Genomic DNA, 26,214 nt, shown 5'->3' on the forward strand with positions numbered 1-26,214 from the left:
ACCACGCTCCACCTTCGCCCCTTCTTACCTTTTGGATGCCCCTACAGTCCCCTCCTGCCCACCTGCCCATCTTAGCCCACTAATGATGGCCGGAACGGATACAGATACAGGTACAGATACAGATGCATGCCGTGGCCACATCGCCGGCTATTTATTGGAAGTGCATCTAATGAGACATTGGCATTGCTGGCCACAATTTGAGGCGAGTGAATCGCCGAATCGGGTTTGATATATCTATGCCAATGCCATTCACCCTTCCAATGGCACAGGAAATATTTCCGAATGCGTTTTACATTGGTCAGCATAAACAGTAGCTATTCTATAAACTGTGTTTACAAATAGAATACAATGTTTTTATTTCCACACAAACTGACTTAATTAATTGATCATTAAATTTAACGAATTTATTTTTTATTATTTCTGTTATTAAAAAAATTACATTTATTTATTAAGATGGATTACTGGGCTGTTCTGATTAGTAAGCATCGTAGAAAATATAATAAATTAATGTAGTCCTTTTTTGTAAAGAAAATTGAAATTATATGTTTTATTTGTCTTACCTTATCTTATATAATTTTAAAAATCATAACAATTAAATTTTCATTTTTGTAATTTTGAAAAAAATCTAAAAAGAAATAAAATTAATTTTTTCAAATGCTCCATAGGAGTTTTCAAATTGTATACGTTTTTATAATACTCTTTATTTTAATTTTACACTTTTTAATTTTCGTGAATAAGTAGAAATTTAATAACAATCATTTAGTTACTTAACTTATATTTTTATAAAATGGAAATTGTTGTGAGCAAAGGCTGTAGGTACTTGAAATTGCATGTGATTTCTAAGAACAACACAATTGGCATGAAATTCGATTTTATGAATGAAATTCGAAAGCACATATTTCTTGGCTTGTTTTCGTTTCCGGCTGTCGGAATAAATCAAATGTCTAAAGCACATCAAAGCGCTGTTCTATGACATTTGAACTGCCAGCGGAAATGAATGAATGAATGGTCTTCGAAGTAATTTGGCTATAAATACACCCATTTCCCCCTTTAATTATGCAAATCTGTACGTCATCATGGCGTATGCGTAATATTGCTAGTACCTAGTACCAGCTATCTCAATCTTTGGCATTTCTCACGCTAATTAGTACTAACCAGTGGGCGGCAAGACTTAGCAGTGGGTGGGCGTGGCCCAGGTGGGCGTGGGCAGCTTAAGTGACGGCAATTTGCGGTGCCTCAAGGATATTCGATGACAAAAAGAAATTGCTTTGTATTAAGCCGTCTGCCAGTGTCTAGACTGATTTCCATAGCACACATGAGCTATCTGTGCATATGTGTACCATGAGGTGTAGGGGGTGTACGAGGTGTGTGGGGTGTGTGTGGTGTGGGTGTAGGAGCTGTGTGTAATAGTCCGCTTAGGCTTGCCATGCTGTCGGCACTTTACATCAAAGTAAAGCCATTGCAATTGGCTAGACAGCGCCTTATAATCCTCTGCCGTCAGTCGGTTGTGTGCTTCGTTGCCGAACTCCATTCATACACACTTGCTTGGGAACAGGGAATCGGGGATCTGCTGCGGTTTGGTAATGGATAGTGCTGACCAATTGGCACATGCATGGTTAATTGATTTTGGCAAGAGCTACCCACGAATATTGGTACCCATGGGTTTGGTCTCTGGCAACCGGAATCATTTCCGATCGCCATTGCCCACACATTCCGTTTATTTATATTTAAGTTTAAGTACGTGCTGCCCCTTGAATAGTTTAATGCATTGTTTTATTGACGACTGACTCATTTCCTTGATCGCTCACTGTACTGCCAGTTGAGTTACTTTTGGTGAGTTTTCAAGGTTGAGATACGCAAACAAATGTATGCGATATAAAAGTTTTGTACATACATTCTTAAAATAAAACAAATTATTATGTTATGTTTAATTAAAATGTAATATCTATAGATAGAGATTTACATAATGAGTTTTCATGAGTCTCAACTTTGAATTTCGATAACAGTTGACATGAATTTGAATAATCGATTGTCCGTTTTTGGTATTTTACATTATGTGTAAGCACAGTGGCGCCCCCTAGGTTTCTGGCACCCCTGCTTATCTGGCAACGCCCTGCAACGGACATTTAAATAATAGCGCTATTGGCTTAAAAGCAAAAGCAAAACAAAACCAAAAAAACATAACATAATTTAAAAATGTATTAAAAAAGTGAACGTGATGAGTTCAAAACTTTTATGCTTAAAAACTAAAAACTAATAATAATAAATAAATAAAACAAATGCAGTGCAGGAAAATCCGAAGTGTAGTGATAAGGGAACAGCTCGTTTTAGTTTGTTGAATGACATTTGCTACTTGTAGGTTGGTTGTTGTTATATTTTGATTTCGGGTAATTGGTAGTGAGTAAATACTCACTAAATTTTCGAAGAGATAAGCTGAGTGTCATCGTAAAGTTAGCGATTTTTGACGTAACAATGCTATTATAGTATATGTCTGGCCAATTATCATCTTAAATTCAAGGAGTTTTCATTTTGGAAATAATTCAAATCTTGTTACTTAAAGATTTATTTAAACAGAATTTCAATTTATTTATACAAAGAAGAGTTTATGTACCTAAGTACGCATACTTTCCCCGGATTTTAAACCTAATTATGTAAAAAACCATAAACGATGGAATAAGCCTTTGCTGAGAGTTTGCATTCACAAATCCGAAAAAAAACCAAACGGCAGCTGCAGCCGCAGCTAATCACGTTCCTCCAGAGACGCCCGGGCGGAGTCTTAGTTGGACATGATTTGAATTTTAATTTAGCTGGATGTTCTGGGCAGGCGACGACAGCCACTCGTTGATTTTATGTGATGGGTAAGGAGCATTTAACAGATAGTCTGATTGTTTTATGACGACAACGTGCCAAGCGCAACGAACGAGTGCCATTGGCGACACTAAAGATGACAATTACAACCGCCGATCTTACGGATCGGAATGGCCCATTTGGAGTGTCATTGTGCGGTTCGAAATACGAGATTGCTTTTCGGCTAACCCTGAGCCAAAAAAAAGGCAAAAAGACCCGATCAAAACGGTTCAAGCTGCCGTTTAGCGTATCAATTACATGTCATACGGCTACTCCCAGTTGGAAAAGTGCGGTCCCGCATCTCACATTACACACTTGACATATATTTTCAGTTGGGTTCGGCACTCGAGGGGAAATGGAGATAGAGTACCAGATAGGCCTTCACAGCCGGAAGGGAAGCGGAATGATATTCTGTGCCCATTCATTGCTTTATGACTCCAGCTCAATCGCAGTGAAAGTGTTTCAGTAACGCTGCTTTATTACCGATTTTTCGCCTGAAAGGTGGCATTATGTGGGCGGCGTCTGCCTCTCAAACGGCCTCCGATATTTAGGCCAGTAGATCAATTATGGACTGGTCTTTTTATGGGCCTAACCTGTCGCCGGCGCTATATGCCATATAACGCGAATTTCAAAGGGTTGTTTTCGGTAATTACTTTTATGACTGTCTCCCTGCTTTTAAAACGTTTCCTTGCTATTCACCCGGGATTTATTGTTCACCTCACTAATATGCAATAATTTCATTTTCCCTGAACTGCATTAAACATTTTTTTTGGCTGGTAAACAAACCCCTCTATCATAATATTCGTGCATTGGTGACGTCATAGGAAGGTGAACACCTGAACACCTGCATTGATTCACGGACGTGTTCAGCTTTTTTTTACACTTCCTTTTGACATTTATGCCTGCTCAGAAAGTCCAAATAAGGCACCGCAGCTCTTCGCCTCGAGCTCACGTCGACGGTTCGGTAAATATCCATAAACACTTGAAGAAAAAATTAGTAACAAGTTAGAAGAAAATCCTTTAAAGTTGTAGGATTATATATTCGATTCTTCAGAGAGAGAGAGTTTCTTGGAGAAAAACTAAAAAAAATCTTTCTAAGTTGTGTGATGATATATCTTGTAGTTATTTTACTAACTATAAAAAATTAGTAAAAAAAAAAAATATTTTTCTTAAAAATTACTAAGACGTTTAAGATTTAACTGCCTTTCTCCAGAATTTAAGGATACTTTGTTATGGCCAAATGACACTTTCTAAAATTTCGATTAGCTGACAGGATTTTTTAAAAAGTCATGGCCACCTATAATGTATCTCTTGACATGTATATTTTTAATCCAATAGATACATTCATAAACTCTTCAGCAGTAAAGCCTTTTTTGTCTAGCTTGCCATGATTTTTTTTAAATAAATACAGTTCATACAAATTCTAGAAAGTATTATGTGATCATTACCAATTTATCGTTACAACTCCCTTAAAAAGATAAATGTAGTAAAATATAAAATGATTTTACCTTAAATACTCTTAGCAGCTTAATATATAAAAACTGTCCTCTGACGATTATCTTGCTTTACACCGCTTTAAGGGAAAACTTTAGGTTTAAATGTATTATGAGGATGAACTAGAATATTTCCGAGTGCAGCTGGCACCGCCACCGTTGCTTCTGTTGATTTGTGAGATGCATGACGCTGCTTTTCCGATTCAACAATATAATCACAAATTACTGATAAATGCCCGCCGTTCACAATGCAATTGTGACAAGTTGGAGCTCTGAAACTTCCGCCAAGTGTAACGACAGATTGCCACTGGGAGCGATCCGTTTCAAGGGCAGCTCCCCCATTTGATGCGTTTCATAGGCAGGGAACAGTTCAAATTGCACCCTGTTTTGTGCCGCCTGCATCTGGAGATGTGGGATGTGCGCCAGAAATAGCTGCCCCCGATAGCAGGGGGGTCATGAACTTCAATTATGTGCCTGGTAATAGGCGTGGCCCCCTTCGCCCACGAAGAGCAGGTGCCATGTTGCCGCTGGGTAGCTGCAATCGTTGCTGTTGCTGGCGTGCACTCGTGTTGCCGCGGGGCAGCAACACATAATTGCTGTCGAATCGCCTGGCGAGCGCTTAATTGCGCATTTCAATAGCAACGCGGCGTTGGGGAACCGAATTAGCCGCCCTTTTGAACTTGCTGCTGTTTACTCAAGAACCTGGCTAGCATTCGATTTTGGAACTCTTAAGAGGAATTTTATTTATGCCTCGAAATGGGAGCATTCGACGACTTGTGAATTGACTTTTATGGCGGTAATCTGCTGCAGTTGTAGTTCCGCTTATCGGTCGAAACGACTTTTCCTCAGACCTTAGACCCCACTTTTGTTTTATTAGTTTTTATTGTTTTACATTTGCCTTGATAAACGGTCTGGGACTGCCTGTGCCTGCGTTGAAAATCAATTACTCGGAGGCACAAACACGCAGCGATCTAAGCGCGGTTTTCCAGCTTATCAGCCTGGGGGAAAAGTCAACTCAAGTACTGCCCTGCTGATCCAATTGAACCGCTGGGCCTCCGAACCCCTGAACCCCGCGTGCCGGGCTCAATTTCATGTCATCGAATCGTAAAGTTGATAAATTGCGGTCACCACCCAACCTACCCCAATGCGCTGAGTGGATAACGCATGTGTAGTATACATATTTGCCCTAGGCCCAGCTGATAAGCAGTTTGATTGCTCTACAAACAGGGCCTGCAGCCAAGTTCAATGACAGCAGTAAGCCGCTCAATTCGGGTGGCTACTCGCCTGGGAAACGAGATCGGCATCCTTTATGCCCGCCATATGCTCTTCGTTTCCAATGGTACCCAACCCCAACCCAAAAAGTAATCACTCAGAGAAAATTTTGACAATGTCTTGATGTTTGATCCATTTCAAGATGTCAGATAGGAAGTGTTTAAATTGGATAGTAATGGAACTTCTTACTTATGCTTGAAAGATAAATTATTTATAATATGATAAGGAAAGAATAAGTTCAACTAATCTTTCTTTGTTAAACTTTTACTAATAAGACTCCTAGTAATGTAATTGTATTAAAACCATATATGGAGATGAGAACTAATTTCGAACAACAAATGGTTCTATAATAGCTAAAAATCCTCAATTAAAAACCTCAATTTGTTCCTTTTCCCTCTGCAGATCTTGATGAGCCTGCATAAAGAGCATGGTAAATATTAATTATAACGAAATATACAACACGATGAGGAACAAATAAGCATGCCTGTTTCCCTTCGGAGTTCCCTCAATAAGTATTCATAATAAAATACGGCTCCCTGTTGGAACTCCATGGTGACAGGCGGCGAGAAGGCGACGCTGCTTTTTTTTTTTCTACCCAGGCCCTCGCACTTGGGCGTTCACTTATTTATGTGCATCGCCTGTGTGCAGCAATCGCGTAGGGGGAGTGTAAATGCAAGTGGCGTTCCGAACAAGGAGAGCCACCACCTAAATGGTCGAAAGCGGGTTGAGTTTGTACCAAAAAAACCCTTTGTACCTACTACAATGTACCTTCGCCTTCAAAATACCAGCCTGCCATGTTCTCAAACTAATTCCCATTTATGATAATAACGAAATACGAACCAACGAAATTTTTGAAATTAAAAATGTTTTCATTGTGTATCTCAACAATTTAACTATTAGTCCAGTCAGTAGTGTATACTTATTAAAATTTAATTTAATTTTCCTCTTTTCACCATTTTGATCTAATATTGAGAACATTAATACTAAAATGTACTTACACTGTTTTCAAGAACGAATGTTCTTAGTTCAAGAACTATGTAGTTTTTCACTGTGCTGGAATTGTTAAAGCATTTTGGTCTTTTTATTTGTTTTCTATTCAAACTCAATGAAAAAATCTTAATAAGGCACTAATAGTGAGTTTTCTGGAGTTCTTAATGGATTTCAAGAACATTTTTTTGTTTACATATCATGGTAATTGTTAGCATAAACATAAATCTATATAATACCCGAGAGAAATATCGAGAAACCTCCACGGAGCTGTACCCAGATACACACGTATCATCGGGTACCTAAAAATATCAGTGCCCTCACAGATTAGAAACTCTCTTTCGACCATCGTGGTGGTGGACACACCGCCGCGGAATCGACGGCCGTCCAAGTCTGCTGCAGCACTTGAGTTCAGTTCATTTCGGTTCGAGTCGTCGGAGAGTGAAAACGTCCAAAGTTCGGTTGCAACACTGATCTCTGCCTCGCCTGTAGACCAGAGTTGCGGAAATAAAACTTTATATATGCTATATACTATGCATAAATGCAGATAGTATGGTCCAGTAGTCGTTATAGCGTGTGGTTTACAACAACTTGTCGCCGGCAAAAGTGACAACAGAAAAACAAGTTCTGCCCGATTTTTAGCTAGATCTGCCGAGAGCATGGCGAAAGCCGGCTGGGCTTAATTAAATTAATATAATTTCGAGAGAACGCCGCGGTATAGCGATCTCGGGTGTGTGAGTGCTTCAATTAAATTCAATAAATCATAAATAAGTGAGTGCGGCGACGGATCCTGTTTTAGTGGTGTGGCTCTCTGGCGCAATTGTGATTTATTGGCCCCAGAGGAGCCGGGGTGTTTTCAAGCGAAATTAGGGAATTACGAATGCGAAAACTTAATTTTGATGAGTTCCAATGAAAGTTGTTGAGTCGAAAATGTTTCCCATCGTATTCCTCGCTCTTTTGGCCCTGCCCTCGCAAATCGAAGCGTTTAATTTTATGCCGCGACCCATCAGGGCGATAAACTCCCCGACCCATCTGAAGTTTCATCTAAACCAAACTCGCAGCTCCTACTTTGGATACACCCTCGTCATCCGTGAAACCAGGTGAGTTGCCTCAGGTCGCTGTAAATATTTGCATACATGTACGGGGAGTGTGAAACTTCTATACTTATTTCGATAACCGGCACACATATCTTATGTTTGACTTGGCACAAGACAAGCGAGCGCTTTCAATTCGTAGCCAACACCTTTGTCAATATTTTGAAACTTCTGGCACACGGAAATGGAAACTGAAGCCAGCGAAAGGGGATCAACAGAAGTGGGAAGCTCGGCAAAATTAGTACCGCTTTGGGGCGCTCTATTGGCACTTAACACTTTGTACGGCAATTAAAATGTTATTTTCGCCTAGTCGTAAATGGATACTCCACACAGAGGTATCTCGACTTTCAGGACCGAAAACCCAGCTTGAAAACCTCTCAGAAACAATACCACTTGAGATCAAAATTTCTAGAAATAACAAAAAAACTGGCTACTTCAACTTCAATTGCCATCAGTTACAATCGCCACAGATCTCAGAGATCGCGACTCTGTCTTGAACAATTGACAAACCCGAACACTTTTTAGTGTGTCGGGGCGACCTACATATCATATGATATGTAGACCCGATGGCGGCGACTTTTGCTTGGAGTACGGGCTCCAGAAATGACATCACACACCTTAACCGGCGCCACAAATCACAGTTAATTGAATATGAAGAAAGTGCCCAAGTCGAAGATCAGATACGCTTCTTCAGATATTTTCCCAAGAATTCTTGAAGTTCAGTCTTAAAATATAAGTTAAATACTTATACAAGGAAGAGTGATAAAACACAACGAATATTTTTTTATATCTTATTAGAGGTTTTAGTGTATCTTAAATATTTAAATTCCGAAGATACTTTTCGAAAAATTATCCATGAGTTTGAGTCACAATTTATAAGGAAACTACTTATCAATAAGGAATAGTGATGAAACACAAATATTCATTTTTATTTTCTGTTAAGGTGTGGTAGTGTATCTTAAGTATTTTAATTCCAAAGATACTTTCCGAAAAATTATCCATGAGTTTCAGTCACAAATTATAAGGCAATAAGGAATAGTGATGAAACTTAAATAATTTTTTTTTATGCCATCAGGTGTTGTAGTGTATCTGGAATATTAAAGTTCCAGAGTTCCTTCTGTCAAAATTCAGGTCACAGCATCAGAATCAGCACTTTGGTTTGTTCATTTGTCGAGTACATCCATATCTTATTTTGTTCCAGCAATCAGTAAACCTGGTTAGAATGCAGCACTCGTACGTGATCATAACGACCTGGCTTTTGACCATATTTTATTTCCATAAACCTGGATGGGTAATTTGGAACTTCCTCTACAGTGCCCACTTCCCCTCTCTGTTTTTTTTATCGCCAGCAGTTTAAAGCCCAAAATACCCATGGCTGTTGGCCATTACGAAGAGCGCCTAATTATGTACGGAAATTGCGCGTAAAATCACGACAAGCCGTAATTTATTTCACATCAATTGAAGCTGGCTGAAACAAACAAAAAGCGTAAGGCTTGTTTAGGTTTCCCGATGAAATGGATGTAAGTGTAGAAAGACTGCACTCACTCACTGTTGCCCAACAGCTCTTGCATTCTGGCGAAATGAGTCACAAATGTTTCCAATCCGATTTGGAGGCGATGGCGTCTGCAGACCCACCCTCAACCCCAGCACCCCTCCCCCGAGGAGGTCCCCCGTTCAGCTGACACCACACACAAATATTTTTAGCCGTCTTACTCTGGGTCATTAAACCGAATTCCAAAAAAACAAAACCGAAGACTCCACAACGGAAAACGGTGCAGCATGGTGGCTTTTGTTCTTAACATTTGATGACCGCAAGCTGCAGCGATTCTTTGTTTTTGTTTGGATGATATGGGGCTGGAGATGGAGATGGCGGGGGAGATTTGTGTGGTCCGTAACATGGCTTATTGTCCGCACACATAAACAGATAAATGCTCCTTGTTCGGCATTTAAACAAAGCGCCACCGCCCCTCGCCAATCTTCTGCTTAAGAACTTATTTTTATATAAAAAAAGTTTAAACAATATACCATTTTTATTTATACATCTTTTTATAGAGACAAAATTAAGTTAGTTAATATTTATTATATAGATTGTATATTATAGACCAATGTTTTTTCGAAATATTTGTTCCAACTCTTTTTTTATGATATATATATATTATATGATATATATATATACATATTTTTTCCTAAAATAATTTAACATAAAAGATAACTTAATATTATACATATTACTGGTGATATAGCCACGCATATAAGTTTACAAAATAAAAACCAAAACACGTTAACATCTTCTGCTTAAGAATTTATCAATATTAAAGCTTTACAATAAAGTTATTTCTTCCACATTTTGTACGAACCATATAAAATTTTTTTTTCATAATTGTTTATGAATGAAAACAATTTATTTACGATATTGAATGAGATTTTTTTTTAATGTTGTTATTTAAATAATACAAATTTTAAAATAATTAAAAATGTTCAATGTCCATATAAAGGTTACATAAACTGGCATATTACTTTATAAACTAAATAAAAGTGTTTGAAGTTTACTAAAACTATCTCTTTTGTTCCACCTTCTTGGACACTGCTGTATTTATGCACAAAGGCCAGGGCCAAAGTGGCGATGGGGATGGGATGGGGGCAGATGCGTGTGCGAGACATGGTTTACATGGTCATGAGTCACGTCTTGGGGAAATACGTAAGCGACAACCCGTACTTTGTATAACCGCTCAGATACGCCGAAATTTCAGTACTTCTTCGCCGCCATCGTAGTGAAAACAAATGTTTGCTGACTGTTTTACTTTTAGCATAAACAATTTATGGATCAGGTAGCCAAAGTGACGTGTACTTGTTACTGGCCCAACTCAAATTGTTGACATTTTCTTTGTGATTGCCGTTTTTCACGCATGCAATTAAGCTCAAACTATTTGTCTCGCGCCGTCTTGCGGATAAAGTTACGACGGAAATCAGGCCAGGAAAAAAATGCATGTCTTGTGAGTCATCCAGTGTCCAACTGACTAACCCAGAGATTCGTTCCGGGGAAAACTGGTATATTGATGCAGATGTATGAATAATAAAAAGTAAATCAACGACCTATTAGAGGTCAAGCTGAGGCCTGGGAAAATAAATTGTGGATATTATGTTGTTTGAATTGTAGGTCTTAGTATAGAAAGAATAATATCTTGTTATCTTTTATTAGCCACGAACACCGGCGTCTTACAGAACTTACACTTGCACTCTAAAAGATAATATATTATATTTTTATGCGAACTCCTTTTATTATGACTTTGCCTATCTGAATGGTAACTCCATATCCTATCAGTTGTGTTTGCCATAAATGAGTCAGCCAGGCTGATTAAAAAACACTTGTTTTTTTTTGTAAGTGAAATTGTAATTGTATTTTTACACATTCAAACTAAGAGGTATGACACATTAAGAACTAAAGGGAAAACAAATGGGAATTACAAAAATATTTTAAAGCTTACATATTTAAAAATTATGTTTTTGTATTTTGTTTAGTTTTACGTACTTTTAAATAGCTACCTCTTCAATGTGTTTGGTGATCTAGCTTTATCAGTAGGGCTATCTATGAGTCACATTTGTTTGGCTGCTTAAAAAACAAACACTTTTTTATAACTTTTAATTTGGAGTAGCGCCCATGAAAAGTGCAAATTCGGCGAGGCAAGCGTTTTGAAGATGGTATTCACGCCCCTCCCACGGAGGCCCCAACGGTATCGTGAGTAAGCCTGGCCAAAAAGAGCGGTTCTCTCTCACCTTTTGGATACCATACCGCGAGTATCAACACAGGGCCGAATTCTGTCAGCGCGGGGTCTTAGAAAATTGTGTCTCGGGGTCCTTGTTTACCATTGCTCATCTTAGTTAATGTATCAACATTTGAAATAAGTATATGAATATCAATATATTACGATAATATTAAAGCCTTTTAGTTTAGTTTTAGTTTAGTTTAGTTATTTCTCTTTAAATATTTATATTTTCGGTATTTATATATTTTATTTTTTCATCTAACACTACAAGTTATACTTATTATTTTCAATTGTGAATTTAACATTTAAAATTAAAACAATTATATTTTAAATATAATATTGTATAATATAATGCATTTTTAAAAGGTTTGGAACTATAAAAAATGGTGTTTGTAAATGTTCATGATTTTTTTCGACAGATGACCCTAGGTGACCATTAAGCGACTTTTAAACGTACAGCGGGGACAAATTAATGTTAGATAAGATTAGGCGTGGGGCCTGAGCATACGTTTTTAATTTTACGTACCTAATCCGCCACTGATCATAAAGTGTAACTCGTTGGCTCTCTCGTCGTCGTCTCTGCCGAGTGCTAAGATGGTCGGCAGGTCGGTCTGGAAGCACTGCTCGGTTAGTCTCTCACAAAACTTTGATCGGGACGGTTCCGCACACAATCCATATCCGGTGCAGCGGCTTCGCGTTGAGGCAATAAAACGAAAGTGATAATACAATATTCAGTCGACGATCGCGTGGCGAAGCATTAACCAGTTAAATAATCGTGGTCTAAAGACTGTAAACTTTTGTGGTGCTGTAAAAGTGCATAAATGGCGCGGCAAGGTCGCGAATTCTGGGTGGTGCTGGTGGCGGTGGTGCTGACTGTGTGCCTTTCCAGCCACTCCGATGCATTCAACCTCTCGCCGCGGCCCAACAGGCAGATACTGGATCCCCAGTTCGCTACCAGCCTGCCCAAAGTGCGTGCGTCATATTTCGGATTCACGATGAGCCTGCGACCCAATGGGTAAGACTCCAGGTCCCACTCCCCGACCATCTCATCCAGCTCCCGCATCTTCGATTTACCCACTCCAAAGCCAACGGGGAGTAAACAGGTTGTGCCGTGATGATGATTCACGTTCGCAAACGCCAATCGAATGGTAGCTGTAAAATTGAATGAACTTTTTTGAAAATGCTCCGGCAGCAAAAGCTAAAAAAAAGTGTCAAAAAAATGAGTTCCGTACACTAAATGCCTTGTGCAAACGATGAAGTCATACTCTTAATATCAATTATCTGCCCATAGCGAGGAGGTGAAGTCAAGCACATAAAACCTATGGTATATATGTACATATATGCTATATGGTTTTAAGGAGATATCAAGCTCAGTGGCCACCGTTTGTATATTTTCCGAGTTGGGAGTTGTGCAAATAACTGCAACGCTGCACGTCCAAACCTTTGTTGGCTTAATAAGTCAGCTATTTAGGGCGGAGTTCGGTATGCAACGTTTAGAAACAACGAAACGCCAATCGTCAATGCCAATTTGTTATCAGCCAGCGTTGCTAGCTTCGTTTTAACGATTCACGATAAGATTGCCGCAGTCACAGTAAAAATCCGCTAAGAGTAATGCACATAACATATTGACCGGGAGCTATGTTGCAAAGATAACAAATTCAGGTTGATTCGACCCTCTACATCTTATCGAATTTCCATTGTAAAGCCGATCCACTTTGGATTCGGTGGAAAAATCGAGTAATAGATGAGACATACCTACTCAACAAATGGGCTTCAATGTCTGACTAATACCAATAAAGCAAGCGTATCAAAATCGCTACACACAAAAAAATATTTTCAAATGATAATATTTATATACAAAATTCATCGATCTTGAAATAAATCCAATTTAATGTGCTATTTTCGATAATATCTGCAATGCTAGTGATATAACCCTACATTATAATATCAAATTTATATTTATCCAAATTTTCTTTGTGTGCAATTATTTTTTCGCCTTTGAGGTGGCCTCTTGCTATGCAAAATTATTGGGAAGAAAGTGATGTTGAAAAAAAATAATTATCTCATGTTATCATTACATATAGATTCTTGGGAATTGTTTGTTGGCAAATGTTAAGAGAATGTGGGGAAGATTACTGTTTGCTTATGCATTTTTTAAATCAGTATAATAAATCTCCTTTTATGAAAAGGAAATACACAGGAAGGAATGCTATATTAAAATGCAGTGACCTTGATAAACCCGTTCCTCTTTTACATATCTCACAATAAGTATATGTTCGATTAGAGGCGAGAAACAAAGATGTTTAGATTGGTATCTACTTCACATCTATACATTTTACACTTTAAATTTGTATCTACCGGCTGAGACGTCGCTGAAAATGTTCTTCCTGTATGTGACACTATGTTAAATACAATTTACAATTTCCGAGATCTTAACGTTTATTTAAATGAACAAGGCCTTATCGACTCGGCTACTGATATTGAATAAGATTAAATATATTTTATAAGGTCGGAAGTATCCTAGCGTTACAAGTCTTTGACTTACTTTCCTACGTATATATACGGATTTACCATTTTACTCCACGTATATTGATTTTCAAAGAGTTTCATAACAATTTTAATTATCGTCACAGATCAAGCTAAAAAACGGATCGAGCGTCATTTTCTATAGTTCTTATATGCATACTATTTTAGTTACATTGTAGTTTGTGTAATGAGCAAGGCTGTTAAAACTTTGGCTTGCCCAAGTCAACTTCAGTTTAGATTAGATTTACCATGTTATAGTTTGATACAAATTTTGTTTGGGGAATATTGAGAGAGACAGATTTGCACCTAACATAAAATGCTCTTAATAGTAAAAGTTAAATGCGATAGATGAGTAATTAAAAAACCAATTATTTTCATTTTTACCTGCCATTGCAGTATCATTGTGGGAGCTCCGCGGGCGCAGTCCACGTTGGAGTCGCAACGGAGCATCAATGAGACGGGTGCGATCTACAGGTGCTCCCTGACCGACGGAGCCTGCAGTCCGTATGTCCTGGATCCTCGGGGAAACGTGGATGCGCCCTACAACGAATACACCTTCGACTCGGAGCGCAAGGACTTCCAGTGGCTGGGAGGAGCCATGGACGGCGGCACGAGGGATACGGACAAGTTGCTGGTATGCGCCCCGCGATTCTATGCGCCAGGTCCCCGGGACTACTTTATGCATGGAGTCTGCTACTGGATCAACAACACGGTGGCCAGCACTCCGGGACACGTGACTCGCATCTCTCCACTCCGCCTGAAATCGGATCAAGTGAAGGAGCAGGAGAATGGCGTCTCTAGCTATTTCTACATTATGGGCGAACTGGGACTCAGTGCCCATGTGGCGGATGACAACTCCAAGTTCCTGATCGGAGCACCTGGCATCAATACGTGGAAGGGATCGGTGATTCTCTACCGGCAGGTGGATCCCGTGGACAATCCCACTGCCAGCAGACGTGACACGAGCAGGGCGCTCCGGCGAAAGATTCGCGATGTGGACACCAGCGAATACACGCCGGAGCACTATGCACCGGAGATACCCCACCCAAATAACTGGGGCCAGGATGATGACTCGTACTTCGGCTATGCGGTGGGCTCCGGCTACTTCGACAGCACCAACCCGAGCACCCTGCTCTACGTGGCCACCGCTCCTCAGGCCAACAAGCAGTCCGGCGAGGCCTACATCTTCGATGTCCGCGGCAAGAGCATCCACAAGTACCACGTCTTCCGTGGCGAGCAGTTTGGCGAATACTTCGGTTACTCCGTCTTGGCGGAGGATCTCAATGGAGACGGCAAGACGGACGTCATCATATCAGCGCCCCAGCACGCTCTTGAGGATTCCCACGACAATGGGGCAATCTACGTGTTCATCAACAAAGGCTTTGTGAGTAATCAATAAGGAGCGTTTCCGGATATATAATGACTAATGTCGCCTTATCGTTGCAGTTCAACTTTGAGAGACAGATTATAAGTTCCCCAGTGGAGACTATGGCTCGGTTCGGAACCACTCTTTCGCGTCTGGGAGACATTAATCACGACGGCTACAATGGTGGGTTTCCCTATATGGATTCATTATCAATTTTGTGATATTCTTACTAATAATATCCATTTTCCCAGATGTGGCAGTTGGAGCTCCCTTTGCCGGAAACGGATCGGTGTTCATCTACCTGGGCAGCGAACATGGATTGCGGGAGCAGGCTAGCCAGCGACTGGATGCTCCTTCCCAGAAACCTTCCAAGTACGGAACCCACATGTTCGGCCACGGTCTCTCCCGCGGATCGGACATAGATGCTAACGGGTTCAACGACTTTGCCATCGGAGCTCCCAATGCCGAGGCCCTGTACCTGTATAAGGCCTATCCCGTCGTGAAGGTCCATGCCACAGTGAAGTCGGAGTCGCGGGAGATCAAACCGGAGCAGGACAAGGTGAAGATCACCGCCTGCTACAGACTGAGTACCAGCTCCACGGCGAGGGATGTGCAGCAGCAGGAGCTGGCCATCCGAATCGCCATCGACACCCAGCTGAAGCGGGTCAAGTTCGTCCAGACGCAGACCAATGAGATGAGCTTCAAGGCGGACGCGGGTCTCGGCGAGCAGTGCCGGGTCTTCGAGGCCCAGGTGCGCTACAGCGAGAAGGACATATTCACGCCCATCGATCTGGAGATGCACTACGAACTTACGAAGAAGGTTCCTGACTCTGACGGTAAGTACTGGGATAATCATTGCAGTCACTAACTCAGTCTCCCTCAACAGAGTTTTGCGAAACGTGTGCGGTTGTGGATCCACAGGAACCGACGGTCTCCACCCAGAAGATTATCTTCAGCACGGGCTGTGCCACCGATGTTTGTACCGCAGATCTGCAGCTGAGGAGCAAGAATGTGAGGTATGTCAATATCAGAGTGACCAATAGCCAGGGTGTATAGGAGTTTTTCAATTTAATTGATTCATGTCTTCATGTGCGTTTATCTCTAAACTCTATTTATTCAGAGATGACATTCTTCTTGTAAATGAGCAAAATATTAATATTTTAAGCTGTTTCGAGTCTGCTTTCAAAAACGAGAAAAAAGACAGTTAAGTTTCGACAAAAACAAAATATTTTTTCGCCTTAACAAATAATATTGAATAGGATGAATGCATAATTAGTTTAGATACGGTATACAAATAGGTCTTAAAACGAAAACAATATTTTAACTTAAAAAAGATTTTCCTTATTAAGTAATTTCGATTTTATTTTGTTAGGTAGTGTAGCTTTTGAAAATGTATCAATGTATGTTTGAGCAGTGAGTGACGCACATTCGGTGCACTCATGGGAATTTATGAGTAATTTACTACTTGAAGTTTTTAACGGAGTTGTGACTTATAGCGATTTCTTATAACTTTCCATAGCCCTACTTATATATTGGGAAGTGCCGATACCCTGCGTATCAACTACGAGATCACCAACGCTGGAGAGACCGCCTACCTTCCTCAATTCAACGTGACGAGCACATCCCGCCTGGCTTTTGCCCAGGTCCCTGGAAACTGCAAGGTCGTCGAGGCCGTCATGGTGTGCGACCTGAACCGAGGACGACCTCTGGCCAAGGGTGACAGCGATTCCGTCACCATCAGCTTCGATGTAAGCCAACTCAGCGGACAGTCGCTGATCATCTACGCAGAAGTGTTCAGCACGGGGTACGAGAAGAATCCCACGGACAACAAGCAGACGAACGTTATCGGCCTGAAGGAGTTCACCGAAATCGATGCCAGCGGGTAGGGTGTAATATTAATTGTATTAATAATAATAAATTGTATTAATATTCCTTGATCATTTTCAGTGGTCAGACAAACAACCAAATCGATTTGGAGCACTACAGCAACTCGGCGGAGATCATCAACAACTACGAGATCAAGAGCAACGGGCCCAGTGTGATCGAGCAGTTGACCATCTCCTTCTATATACCCATCGCAGACAAGGTGGCTGGCTCCAATGCCATTAGACCGATCATCAATATGACCAGCCTAAAGATGCAGGCCACCTACGACTCCCAGCTGCTGGGCATCGATCTGTACGACCAGAACAACACGCTGCTCCTTGTGGACCCCATTGAGGTGGCCACCACTCTCAGCGGGGGCCTAGAGCGGACTGTGATCACCCAGTCCCACGGACTGAGCTACGACATCCACAGCAGTGGACATGTGCACCAGACCATGGAGGTACTCGATACCGACAAGGTGGCCACGGCTTCCATGACCCGAAGGCGTCGGGATCTCAGGGCCCTGGCCGCGAATCGCGAGCAAAATGCTCGCCTCTCCAATGTCAAGGCCCACGATCTGCTGAGCGAGGAATTCAAGGGTAGGCTACCGGTTAATCGCACCATTGTATTCAACTGCCGGGATCCCGAGACGACAATCTGTGTACGGGCCGAAATGAAGGTGCACTTTAGGCCGGAGAAGTCCATCAACCTGAACATCCGCTACAGCGTGGATCTGAACGAGGTGAATGACATATTGATGGATCCCTGGGAGTTCTTTGTCATCCTGACCGACCTGAAGGTGACCAAGAAGGGGGATCCCACGTCCAGTTCGTTTTCGATAAATGAGAGGATCGCACCGAACATAATATCCAAGCATCTGGAGGCCCATACGCCCATCTGGATCATAATTGTGTCCGTACTCGGTGGCTTGCTGCTGCTCTCCGCGATAAGCTATGCTCTATACAAGGTAAGTTAGTGGGTAGTTCGATGGGCAGTCCTATGTTTTTGACTAACACCTCTCTCTTCAATAGCTTGGATTCTTCAACCGCACCAAGAAGGACGAGTTGGACAGGTTGGTGCAGCAGAATCCCGTCGAGCCGGAGGCGGAGAACCTCAACAGCGGCGGCAACAACTAACTTCGGCGGAGGCCCTCTTCAGCCGCACACATCACATTCAAAATGGATGAACCAGTTACCAAATCCTATTTTCACAACGGGAAGACTACCCACTAAGTGTGTTCTTATGCATTTAACAAGGAGCTAAATACGAAAAGCGATTAACGAAAAATCTACCTTATAGGATATACGTGCAAACTGGGAACCACGAGACATACAATGTTCTTGCGGTTTTTATTTTTAAGCTAAATGCCTTGTAATTTATAACTTACAACTTATTTATAGCCATGTTGCCATTTGTTGTATATATTTATTTTAATTAATCATAATTGTAATGATGTTGTAAAGGTAGCTTTACATGGCGACGTAAAAGACTTTCCTAACATGTAAATTGTAAAAACGAAATTAGGTTATCTTAGGCCGAAACAGCTTGATAAGAACCTATTATTGTATTATATTAGAGTATTAAAGAGATGAATAATAAATGAAAACTTTAAGAAACTTTTAAAAAGATATTTGCAGCATGTGCAATTGGAAGACTAAGTTTTAAATTTTATACCCATTACTCGTAGAGTAAAAGGGTATTTTAGATTCGTCGGAAAATGTGTAACTGGTTGAAGGAATAGGTAAGAGCTTTACGTCCGTCTAGCAAGATCATTGTCCATAACGTCACAGAAATAAAAATAAAAAGTGTAAAATGTAAACTAAATATAATGTGAAGATTCAGGTTTTTAAAAGGTACATTTGCTTTGAAGTTGGTTAGCTGAGTAACGGGTATCTGACAGTCGAGCCACTCGATTTTAGCGTTCTCTCATGTTTATAAAATATTTAAATTGTTTTTATACACATCTTTAAATAACTCTGAGTGTCACAAAATTTCCAATTAAACTGCAGCCACTCATTTTATATCGCTTCATTTAGGTTCAAGTTTCCAAAGAGTTCGGTCGCAGACTCTAAAGAATAATATATTAAAAAAAATTATAAATGCGTAAGGTGGCTGTTTAAACATATTCGTTCTGAAATATTCCCAATTAAGTCAAGAATGTGCCGTCTTTGGCTTCTCGTATTTTTGGGACTTCGAAACCAAATCGAAGCATTTAATATATCGCCACATCCGATCCAAACATTTTTATATCCGAACTCAAGCAAAATAGAACATGGCCGTAGCTCTTACTTTGGATACTCGCTCGTCATTCGAGAGAAAAGGTGAGTTGTAGATCCATGGGCAATTATTGTCGGGATCATTCTATAAGAACATGTGTTTTTACTATTTTTCTTATTTATTTTCTATTTATAATATTTATTTAAAACATTTTAAGGCTTTAAGTTTTAGTTTTCTATGAAAGTGTTTTGGTAGATATGGCCCCAAAGTGTTTACCGACTTCAGAATTGTGATTTTTGGGAAAATCCATTTAAAGTTTTTTGTGAGTTGCGTCGGACGCTGTAGCATTGTTGAATTTAGTCCATATTTGAAAAACTGTAAAATAAACATTTTTGGCATAGGCTATGTATTGATTTTCTATAATTTGATTCCTTTTCAAAAAGGAATTATTATGGCAGTATAACCTCTTAGTAAGGGTCTATCCAAGATATTCATTATTTTTCATCAAGTCGGCTTGAATTGTTTGCCTCTTAGCCACAATATCCTTGCAGAGGGTGTTATAATATTGGTTAGAAGCAGTGAAAGAGTCGTTTTCGACCCTATAAAGTATATATATTCCTGTTTAGGATCACTAGCCATGTCCGCCTGTCCGTCCGTTGCATTCTCCTCGCTACTTTGCGCATCCATTCCATTTTAGTAACTTTCATTAAAGTCTGCCAAAGTATTTAAACTTTGTCTTGCCGAGGCTAGCTTCCGTTTTCGTTATTAGTGCTAGTAATAATAAAATTGATAAGAACACTCAGGGAAAAACACCTTGCTAGAATCAAGTACAAACAGTCTTGATTTAAGAACGATTTCATGCTTACCATTGTAAGACCGTTCGTACTGAAACAGGTCTTAAAATGGGCACAATTTGGATTTAAATAGCTGTCAATACTAAAAATTCCCAGCTGCATATTCTGAAAGTCCTTGGTATATAAGGCGCATAAAATACATAGTGTTAATGCAAGTGAGCGGCAAGTCGTAAGTCAGCTTATAATATTAATGTAATTTAGATATAAACCAATTTTTTTTTTTTTTTTTCATTTTTCAATACTTTTTTCTTTAACTAGCTAATAATTTACCCAATTTAAATTTACAATATATTTATTAATTATTTCGTCCTTGAATCATGCCTGCTACTTTCTTACTTTATTAAAAATTCGTTCTTGTTTTTAGTACAAATATGACTAGACTTAAAAATTATTCATTCTTGATTGTAGACCGAAAGCTTATGCTTATGTGTTTTATATTTACTCACAAAGTGTATTACTCATGTTTTGATAGTGATCAATGACGCAACGAGGATGATTCTAAATGACATGTGTTGTATAAATGGTTTTTCCTGCTAAATAACGATATGAAAACCACTCTTTCTTTTACTTATATGACACGGCAGTATAATAGTGGCCGCTCCTCGTGCGAATTCCAGCTGGTCCGATCAGAGCAAAGTCATCGAGCCTGGAGCGATCTTCAGATGCCTTTTCAAAGACGGTAGCTGCACTTCGTATGACGTAGATAATAAGGGCAACCATTATGAAAAGGCAAGCACGGATGTCCTCCGGGCCAAGGGCAAGGACTTTCAGTGGATGGGCGGATCGATGGATGGTGGCATTCTGGATACGGATAGGTTCCTTGTATGTGCCCCGCGATTCCACAGTGCAACAGAGGTGACACGTGATGGATGGAAGTATGATTCCGATACCAAAACCGCGGCTAATATCTCCATGATTGGAATCTGCTACTGGCTGAAGGACACAACTGAGGAGGAGCCGGATGTCACGGATATCTGTCCATTCGCCTTAATAAACAAACAGACTGAGACAACTGGCGAAGACACAAAGCCCTTTTATCAAATGGGGCAACTCGGACTGAGTGCACATGTGTCGAAAGCCTCGACACTCGTAATGGGAGCACCAGGAATCGATATGTTTAGGGGCTCGGTGTATCTAAATCCAGAAAACCAGGAACCCGGTGGAAATCGGTTGGTGCGTGACACGAGTAGAGCACATCACCGCTATAGACGGCACGTACCGCAGCGAAAGAACTGGAACCAAGAGGAGGACTCGTACTTTGGCTACGCCGTTAGCTCCGGGTATTTCGACAGCTCCAACCCGAAAAAAATGCTCTACGTGGCCACCGCTCCTCACGCTAACAATAAATCCGGCGAGGCCTACATCTTTGAATATCAAGATGATGGAAGGTCCATCCAAAACCTCGCCAACTTCCGTGGAGAGCAGTTTGGCGAATATTTCGGCTATTCCGTTTTGGTAGAGGATCTCAATGGAGACGGAAAACCCGACCTTATCATTTCTGCGCCCCAGCACGCTTTGGAGGATTCATACGACAACGGGGCCATCTATGTTTTTACCAACAATGGCTCTGTGAGTAATGCTTTCGAAGTCATATTTTAGATATTCGTATTCCTAGATTGTAGCTGACTAATTCCGCGTTATTATTTCAGCTTACTTTTGACCACACTATTATTCATTCGCCAGTGGGCAGTAAGGGGCGGTTTGGAACTACTCTATCGCAAATAGGCGACATCAATCAAGATGGTTACAACGGTGGGTTACTACACACCAATTTTAAAAATATGGCGTGTAAAAAATAAAATGAATACTGTTACCTTGATACAGACGTGGCCGTGGGAGCTCCCTTTGCCGGAAACGGATCGGTGCTAATCTACCTGGGCAGCCAGGAGGGGCTGCGGGATCAGCCGAGTCAGCGACTGGATGCTCCTTCCCAGCAAGCTCCCCTTTACGGAGCACACATGTTTGGTCACGGTTTATCCCGCGGATCGGATGTAGATGGCAACGGGTTCAACGATTTCGTTGTCGGAGCTCCCAACGCCGAGGCCTCTTATCTGTACAAGGCATATCCTGTTGTAAAAATATTTGCAAGAATAGAACCCACCTCACATCGGATCCAACCGGAGCAGGAAAGATTAAATATCACTGCCTGCTTTAGACTGACAACCACTTCCAAGATCAATAAGGTTCAGAAGCAGGGGCTAAACATCTCGATTGACCTCGACACGGATAAGGAATTCATGGATAAGCGGGCTGTATACGAGGGCGATAGAGTGATTCGCTTTACGGGTATTGCGACATTAGAAGAGACGTGCAGGAATTTCGAAATTCAAATGGTCAGGAAAGCTAAGTTCGAGAACATTACGATGAAAATGAACTACGCGATAGGGAAGAAGATTCCGGACTTAGAAGGTAAGGTTCAATATTAGAGTTTTGAATAAATGAACTAATATTGTGTAAACCCTTAACAGAGTTCTGCGAAGAGTGCGCGGTTGTTGATCCGGCAGAACCGAAGTTTTCCACGGGGAACATCACCTTCAACACGGGCTGTCCCACTTTTGATTGCGTTGCTGATCTGAAGTTGAGGAGCATCAATGTGAGGTAAAAACATTTCGGGGTATTGCGTTTCAGTTTTCTATTTTACAGGTATTTTTCTATTTCTCCCTAGATCCAAATTTATTTTGGGTACATCCGACACTCTTCGTCTGAGATACAACATCACCAACGAAGGGGAAAACGCCTACCAGCCACAGTTTAACGTGACCAGCATACCCCGCCTGGATTTCGCCCAGATTCCGGGAAACTGCAGGAAATATAAAGACGTCTTGATGTGCGATCTAAACCAAGGATTTCGAATTCCCAAATTTAACTCCACTTACGTCGATGTAGTCTTCGATGTGACTCAACTGGGAGGACAGTCTCTGAGTATCTACGCAAATGTTTTCAGTGCCCTAAACGAGTCCAATCCAGAGGATAATAACCTAACCACCGTGATCACTCTGAAGGAGCACACCGAGATCGATGCTATCGGGTACATTTAAAAGAACAACTATTATTTTTAGAACTGACTAAGAATGCCATCTATTTTCAGATTTCAGACAAATGATCAAATTGTTCTCAAAAAGCACCCTTACATTTCGGAACTCATCAACCATTACGAGTTCAAGAGCCATGGCCCCAGTACTATAGAAAAGTTAAACCTGTCGCTTTATATTCCCATAGCGTATAAGACGTCTGATTCTGATATATTTCCCATTATGGATATATCAAGCTTAAAGATACAGTCCAGCTACAACGATTCTAAGCAACTCACCATCGAGCTCTACGACCCCAATAATTTGCTTCTAAAGAACTTCACCCAGGAACATAGGCAGACCACCTTATCGACGCCACGGATGCGTAGGGAGGTGAAAGGTCTGAAAGTGAAATCCGAGCAAAATGCTAGCATATCACAAGTCCAGACCAACGAACTGCTGTTGGAAGAGAACCTGCCGAAGGATAACACCATTGTGTTGAACTGCCAGGAAACAAACCGAACGATATGCGTACGGGTCGAATTGGGACTCGACTTTAAGCCAGATAAACCAGTAAACCTAAACATAAGCTTCAACGTGGATCTTAATGAGGCTGAGGATTTCTGGGAGTACTTTGTCATCAAGACGGATCTGAGGCTTCTCAAGAAGGGAGATCCCTCATGCAGTTCGTTCAGGATTAACAAGAAGATCAAATCGAATGTGATATGCAAGCATGCTGAAGTGTCCATTTGGAAAATTATTTGGTCCATTATCGGAGGCGTGGTGGTGCTCTCTGCAATAACTTACGCTCTTTATAAGGTTCGTATCAGATTGGTTAAAACAATGTATCTCTCTCTTGACTTTCTATACATCTTAGAACGGATTTTTTAATCGCACCATTAAGTACGAAATAACCAGGCTAATTCGAGATAGTTTTGAGGAGGGAATGGCTGAGACGAGGGAGAGTTCTGATGCAGATGCGGATGCGGATTCCCGGGCAGAATCGGAGGATACAAGCGGAGGCGAGTAACCCCATCAAATAACTCTTAAGACTTGTTATTAATATTTTTAAGCGTTGTAAATTAAAAATTGTTTTATGTAACCATGCATAAGAATGTAAAAGAATTTATTTAAGTGTAATGTTTATTCCATACATAAGAATAATAAGAACATTAAATAAAAACAAGAAAAATTCTATAGTCGATGACCTCGACTATTAGATACCTGTTACTCAGCTGAGGGAATGCGAGAGGGATGGAGGTATGCTTTAAGCAACTCTTCTTTTTTCACTAACACACCTAGTTTATAGCGCCACCTATCTTCTTCTTTTATAGCGCCACTTGGCCTACAGCGCCAGCTAGCCTATAGCGGCCCTAGCGGCTTGGTGGCGTATTAGTGAAAACAGCTAATTTTCTGCATGTGGTGTGCAATCTCAATTGAATGGCAAAATGTTGATTATTATTTGGCTTTAACTTTTTAACGACTGGTCCGATTTCAATCATTATAGGAATCATAGGAATTGATAATAGAAACAAACTTTCATTTACATTTTTACAAAATATTTAATAATGTGGTCACTAGACGGGTTTTAGTGTTATAGTCGTTTGTGGGCGTTAAAGTGGGCGTGGCACCCTGCTGAAACAAATCCATGCAAGAATCTCCATGCCAAGTCCCAACACTCTTTCTCTTAGTTTCCGAGATCTCAGCGTTTATACGGACAGACGACTTGGCTAGATCGAATCGACAAGGGAACCTGATAAAGAATATATATACTTTATTTGTCGGAAACGCTTCCTTATACCTGTTACATACTTTCCAACGAATCTAGTATACCGTTTTCAAGTTCAAAATTAAAAAAACCAATCCAGTCAAACCACTTTAGTGTTAATTTAAACATGTCAAACATTTCTTAAATCTTTGTTATTGACACCAATCTTTAAAATACCTATATTAAAGTATTCACATTTATAAAATTACAAACCTTTGTAATTTATATATTCTCGGGAGTGAACTTAATTCTAAAGTTTTTTAAAGTTGAAGCTTTAAAGTGCCCATATTTTCTATATTTTATGCTCCATAACAAAAAATCCATAGAGATGTACAAAATATAAGTCACTTCTTTCGAAACAGTGATTATCAAACTTTAAAATTCAAAATGTACAAGAAATGCCACTTTAAACTTTTAAGAAACGACGTTTGTCGTTTGTGGGCGTTCGAGTGAGCTTGGCCAAGTTTTCTTTAGGTCAATCTATAGGTATTGACAGGCCAATACATTTCTGATTTTAGTCTAGCATCAGAACTGTGAGCGCTAAAGTTTTGGCTGTTTGTGGGCGTTTAACTTGCACCCTACCAACTACAACCTTCATGCTTAATCTTAACTTTGTAGTTTTTATAGTTTTCGATATCTGTATATATAGTATATTTATACTTTATAGGTACGGAATCGCTTGCTTCTATCTGTTACATCTGTTATAGGAAATACATATTGGTACCAATTTGTGAATGTCATCATAGAGAATTAAAATGGGACAGATTTCTTCCAACCATTAATAGTTATTATTTGTATTGTTGTTCAACCCAGCAGAATTGGGATAAAATAAATTTTTCGTCATCCCGAAATATTTATTTTTGATTTTCATAAAAAAAATGTTAAAATTTTTTTAAAACTTAAATTCTTATGAGTTATGTCTTCAAAAAGTAAATTTGTTATGTGATTTTTATTCAGAGGTAAAATTTTAGATAATGGTTTGTAAAACATTTTAAATTTATAATCAAGTTATTTCAACGACCTTCTTTAACTCTCCACAATTTTGTTTTAAGTGTATAATCTTCAGAAATGCTCTCAAAGAATTTATCGGTTACTTGTATGTGTAAAATGTACACATTTGATCTACTTTTGCGCAAATTCTAAAAATGT

General features: G+C 40.1%; 3 protein-coding genes across 4 annotated transcripts in view; all 3 read left to right on the top strand.

Annotated features, from left to right (window-relative positions):
* The window catches only part of SERCA (ATPase sarcoplasmic/endoplasmic reticulum Ca2+ transporting SERCA), a 78,336-nt gene extending 59,495 nt beyond the window's left edge, over positions 1-18,841 (top strand). Inside the window, exon 7 of the mRNA XM_065863925.2 lies at positions 18,685-18,841. Coding sequence (XP_065719997.1) covers positions 18,685-18,700 — 16 coding nt within the window. The 3' untranslated portion in view covers positions 18,701-18,841. The remainder of the gene's footprint in view (positions 1-18,684) is intronic.
* scb (scab) lies at positions 7,046-18,841 on the top strand. 2 transcript variants are annotated; one of them, XM_017085592.4, is made up of 8 exons: positions 7,046-7,699; positions 14,380-15,367; positions 15,430-15,532; positions 15,601-16,185; positions 16,236-16,365; positions 16,869-17,231; positions 17,297-18,182; positions 18,247-18,841. In XM_017085592.4, the coding sequence occupies exons 1-8, from the start codon at positions 7,509-7,511 to the stop codon at positions 18,349-18,351; spliced, it is 3,351 nt and encodes a 1,116-aa protein (XP_016941081.4). In that variant the 5' UTR covers positions 7,046-7,508; the 3' UTR covers positions 18,352-18,841. The 2 variants fall into 2 exon arrangements, with proteins under 2 accessions (XP_016941081.4, XP_016941080.4); XM_017085591.4 differs by lacking the exon at positions 7,046-7,699 and adding an exon at positions 12,085-12,472.
* A 135-nt stretch (positions 18,842-18,976) lies between these two features.
* Positions 18,977-24,477, top strand: LOC108017684 (integrin alpha-PS4-like). The gene is made up of 8 exons (XM_065863927.2): positions 18,977-19,536; positions 20,871-21,855; positions 21,936-22,038; positions 22,111-22,695; positions 22,755-22,884; positions 22,952-23,314; positions 23,375-24,116; positions 24,175-24,477. The coding sequence occupies exons 1-8, from the start codon at positions 19,373-19,375 to the stop codon at positions 24,325-24,327; spliced, it is 3,225 nt and encodes a 1,074-aa protein (XP_065719999.2). The 5' UTR covers positions 18,977-19,372; the 3' UTR covers positions 24,328-24,477.
* Positions 24,478-26,214: the final 1,737 nt, after the last annotated feature.

Source organism: Drosophila suzukii, chromosome 2R, assembly GCF_043229965.1.
Source record: "Drosophila suzukii chromosome 2R, CBGP_Dsuzu_IsoJpt1.0, whole genome shotgun sequence".
Lineage (NCBI taxonomy): Eukaryota > Metazoa > Arthropoda > Insecta > Diptera > Drosophilidae > Drosophila > Drosophila suzukii.

Coding starts and splice junctions, on each gene's coding strand:
- scb (XM_017085591.4), top strand. CDS start 12,279: ATGGCGCGGCAAGGTCGCGAATTCTGGGTGGTGCTGGTGGCGGTGGTG. Junction 16,186..16,235: donor GAAGGTTCCTGACTCTGACG/GTAAGTACTGGG, acceptor CTCCCTCAACAG/AGTTTTGCGAAACGTGTGCG. Junction 17,232..17,296: donor ACCGAAATCGATGCCAGCGG/GTAGGGTGTAAT, acceptor GATCATTTTCAG/TGGTCAGACAAACAACCAAA.
- LOC108017684 (XM_065863927.2), top strand. CDS start 19,373: ATGTGCCGTCTTTGGCTTCTCGTATTTTTGGGACTTCGAAACCAAATC. Junction 19,537..20,870: donor CTCGTCATTCGAGAGAAAAG/GTGAGTTGTAGA, acceptor ATGACACGGCAG/TATAATAGTGGCCGCTCCTC. Junction 22,696..22,754: donor GAAGATTCCGGACTTAGAAG/GTAAGGTTCAAT, acceptor AACCCTTAACAG/AGTTCTGCGAAGAGTGCGCG.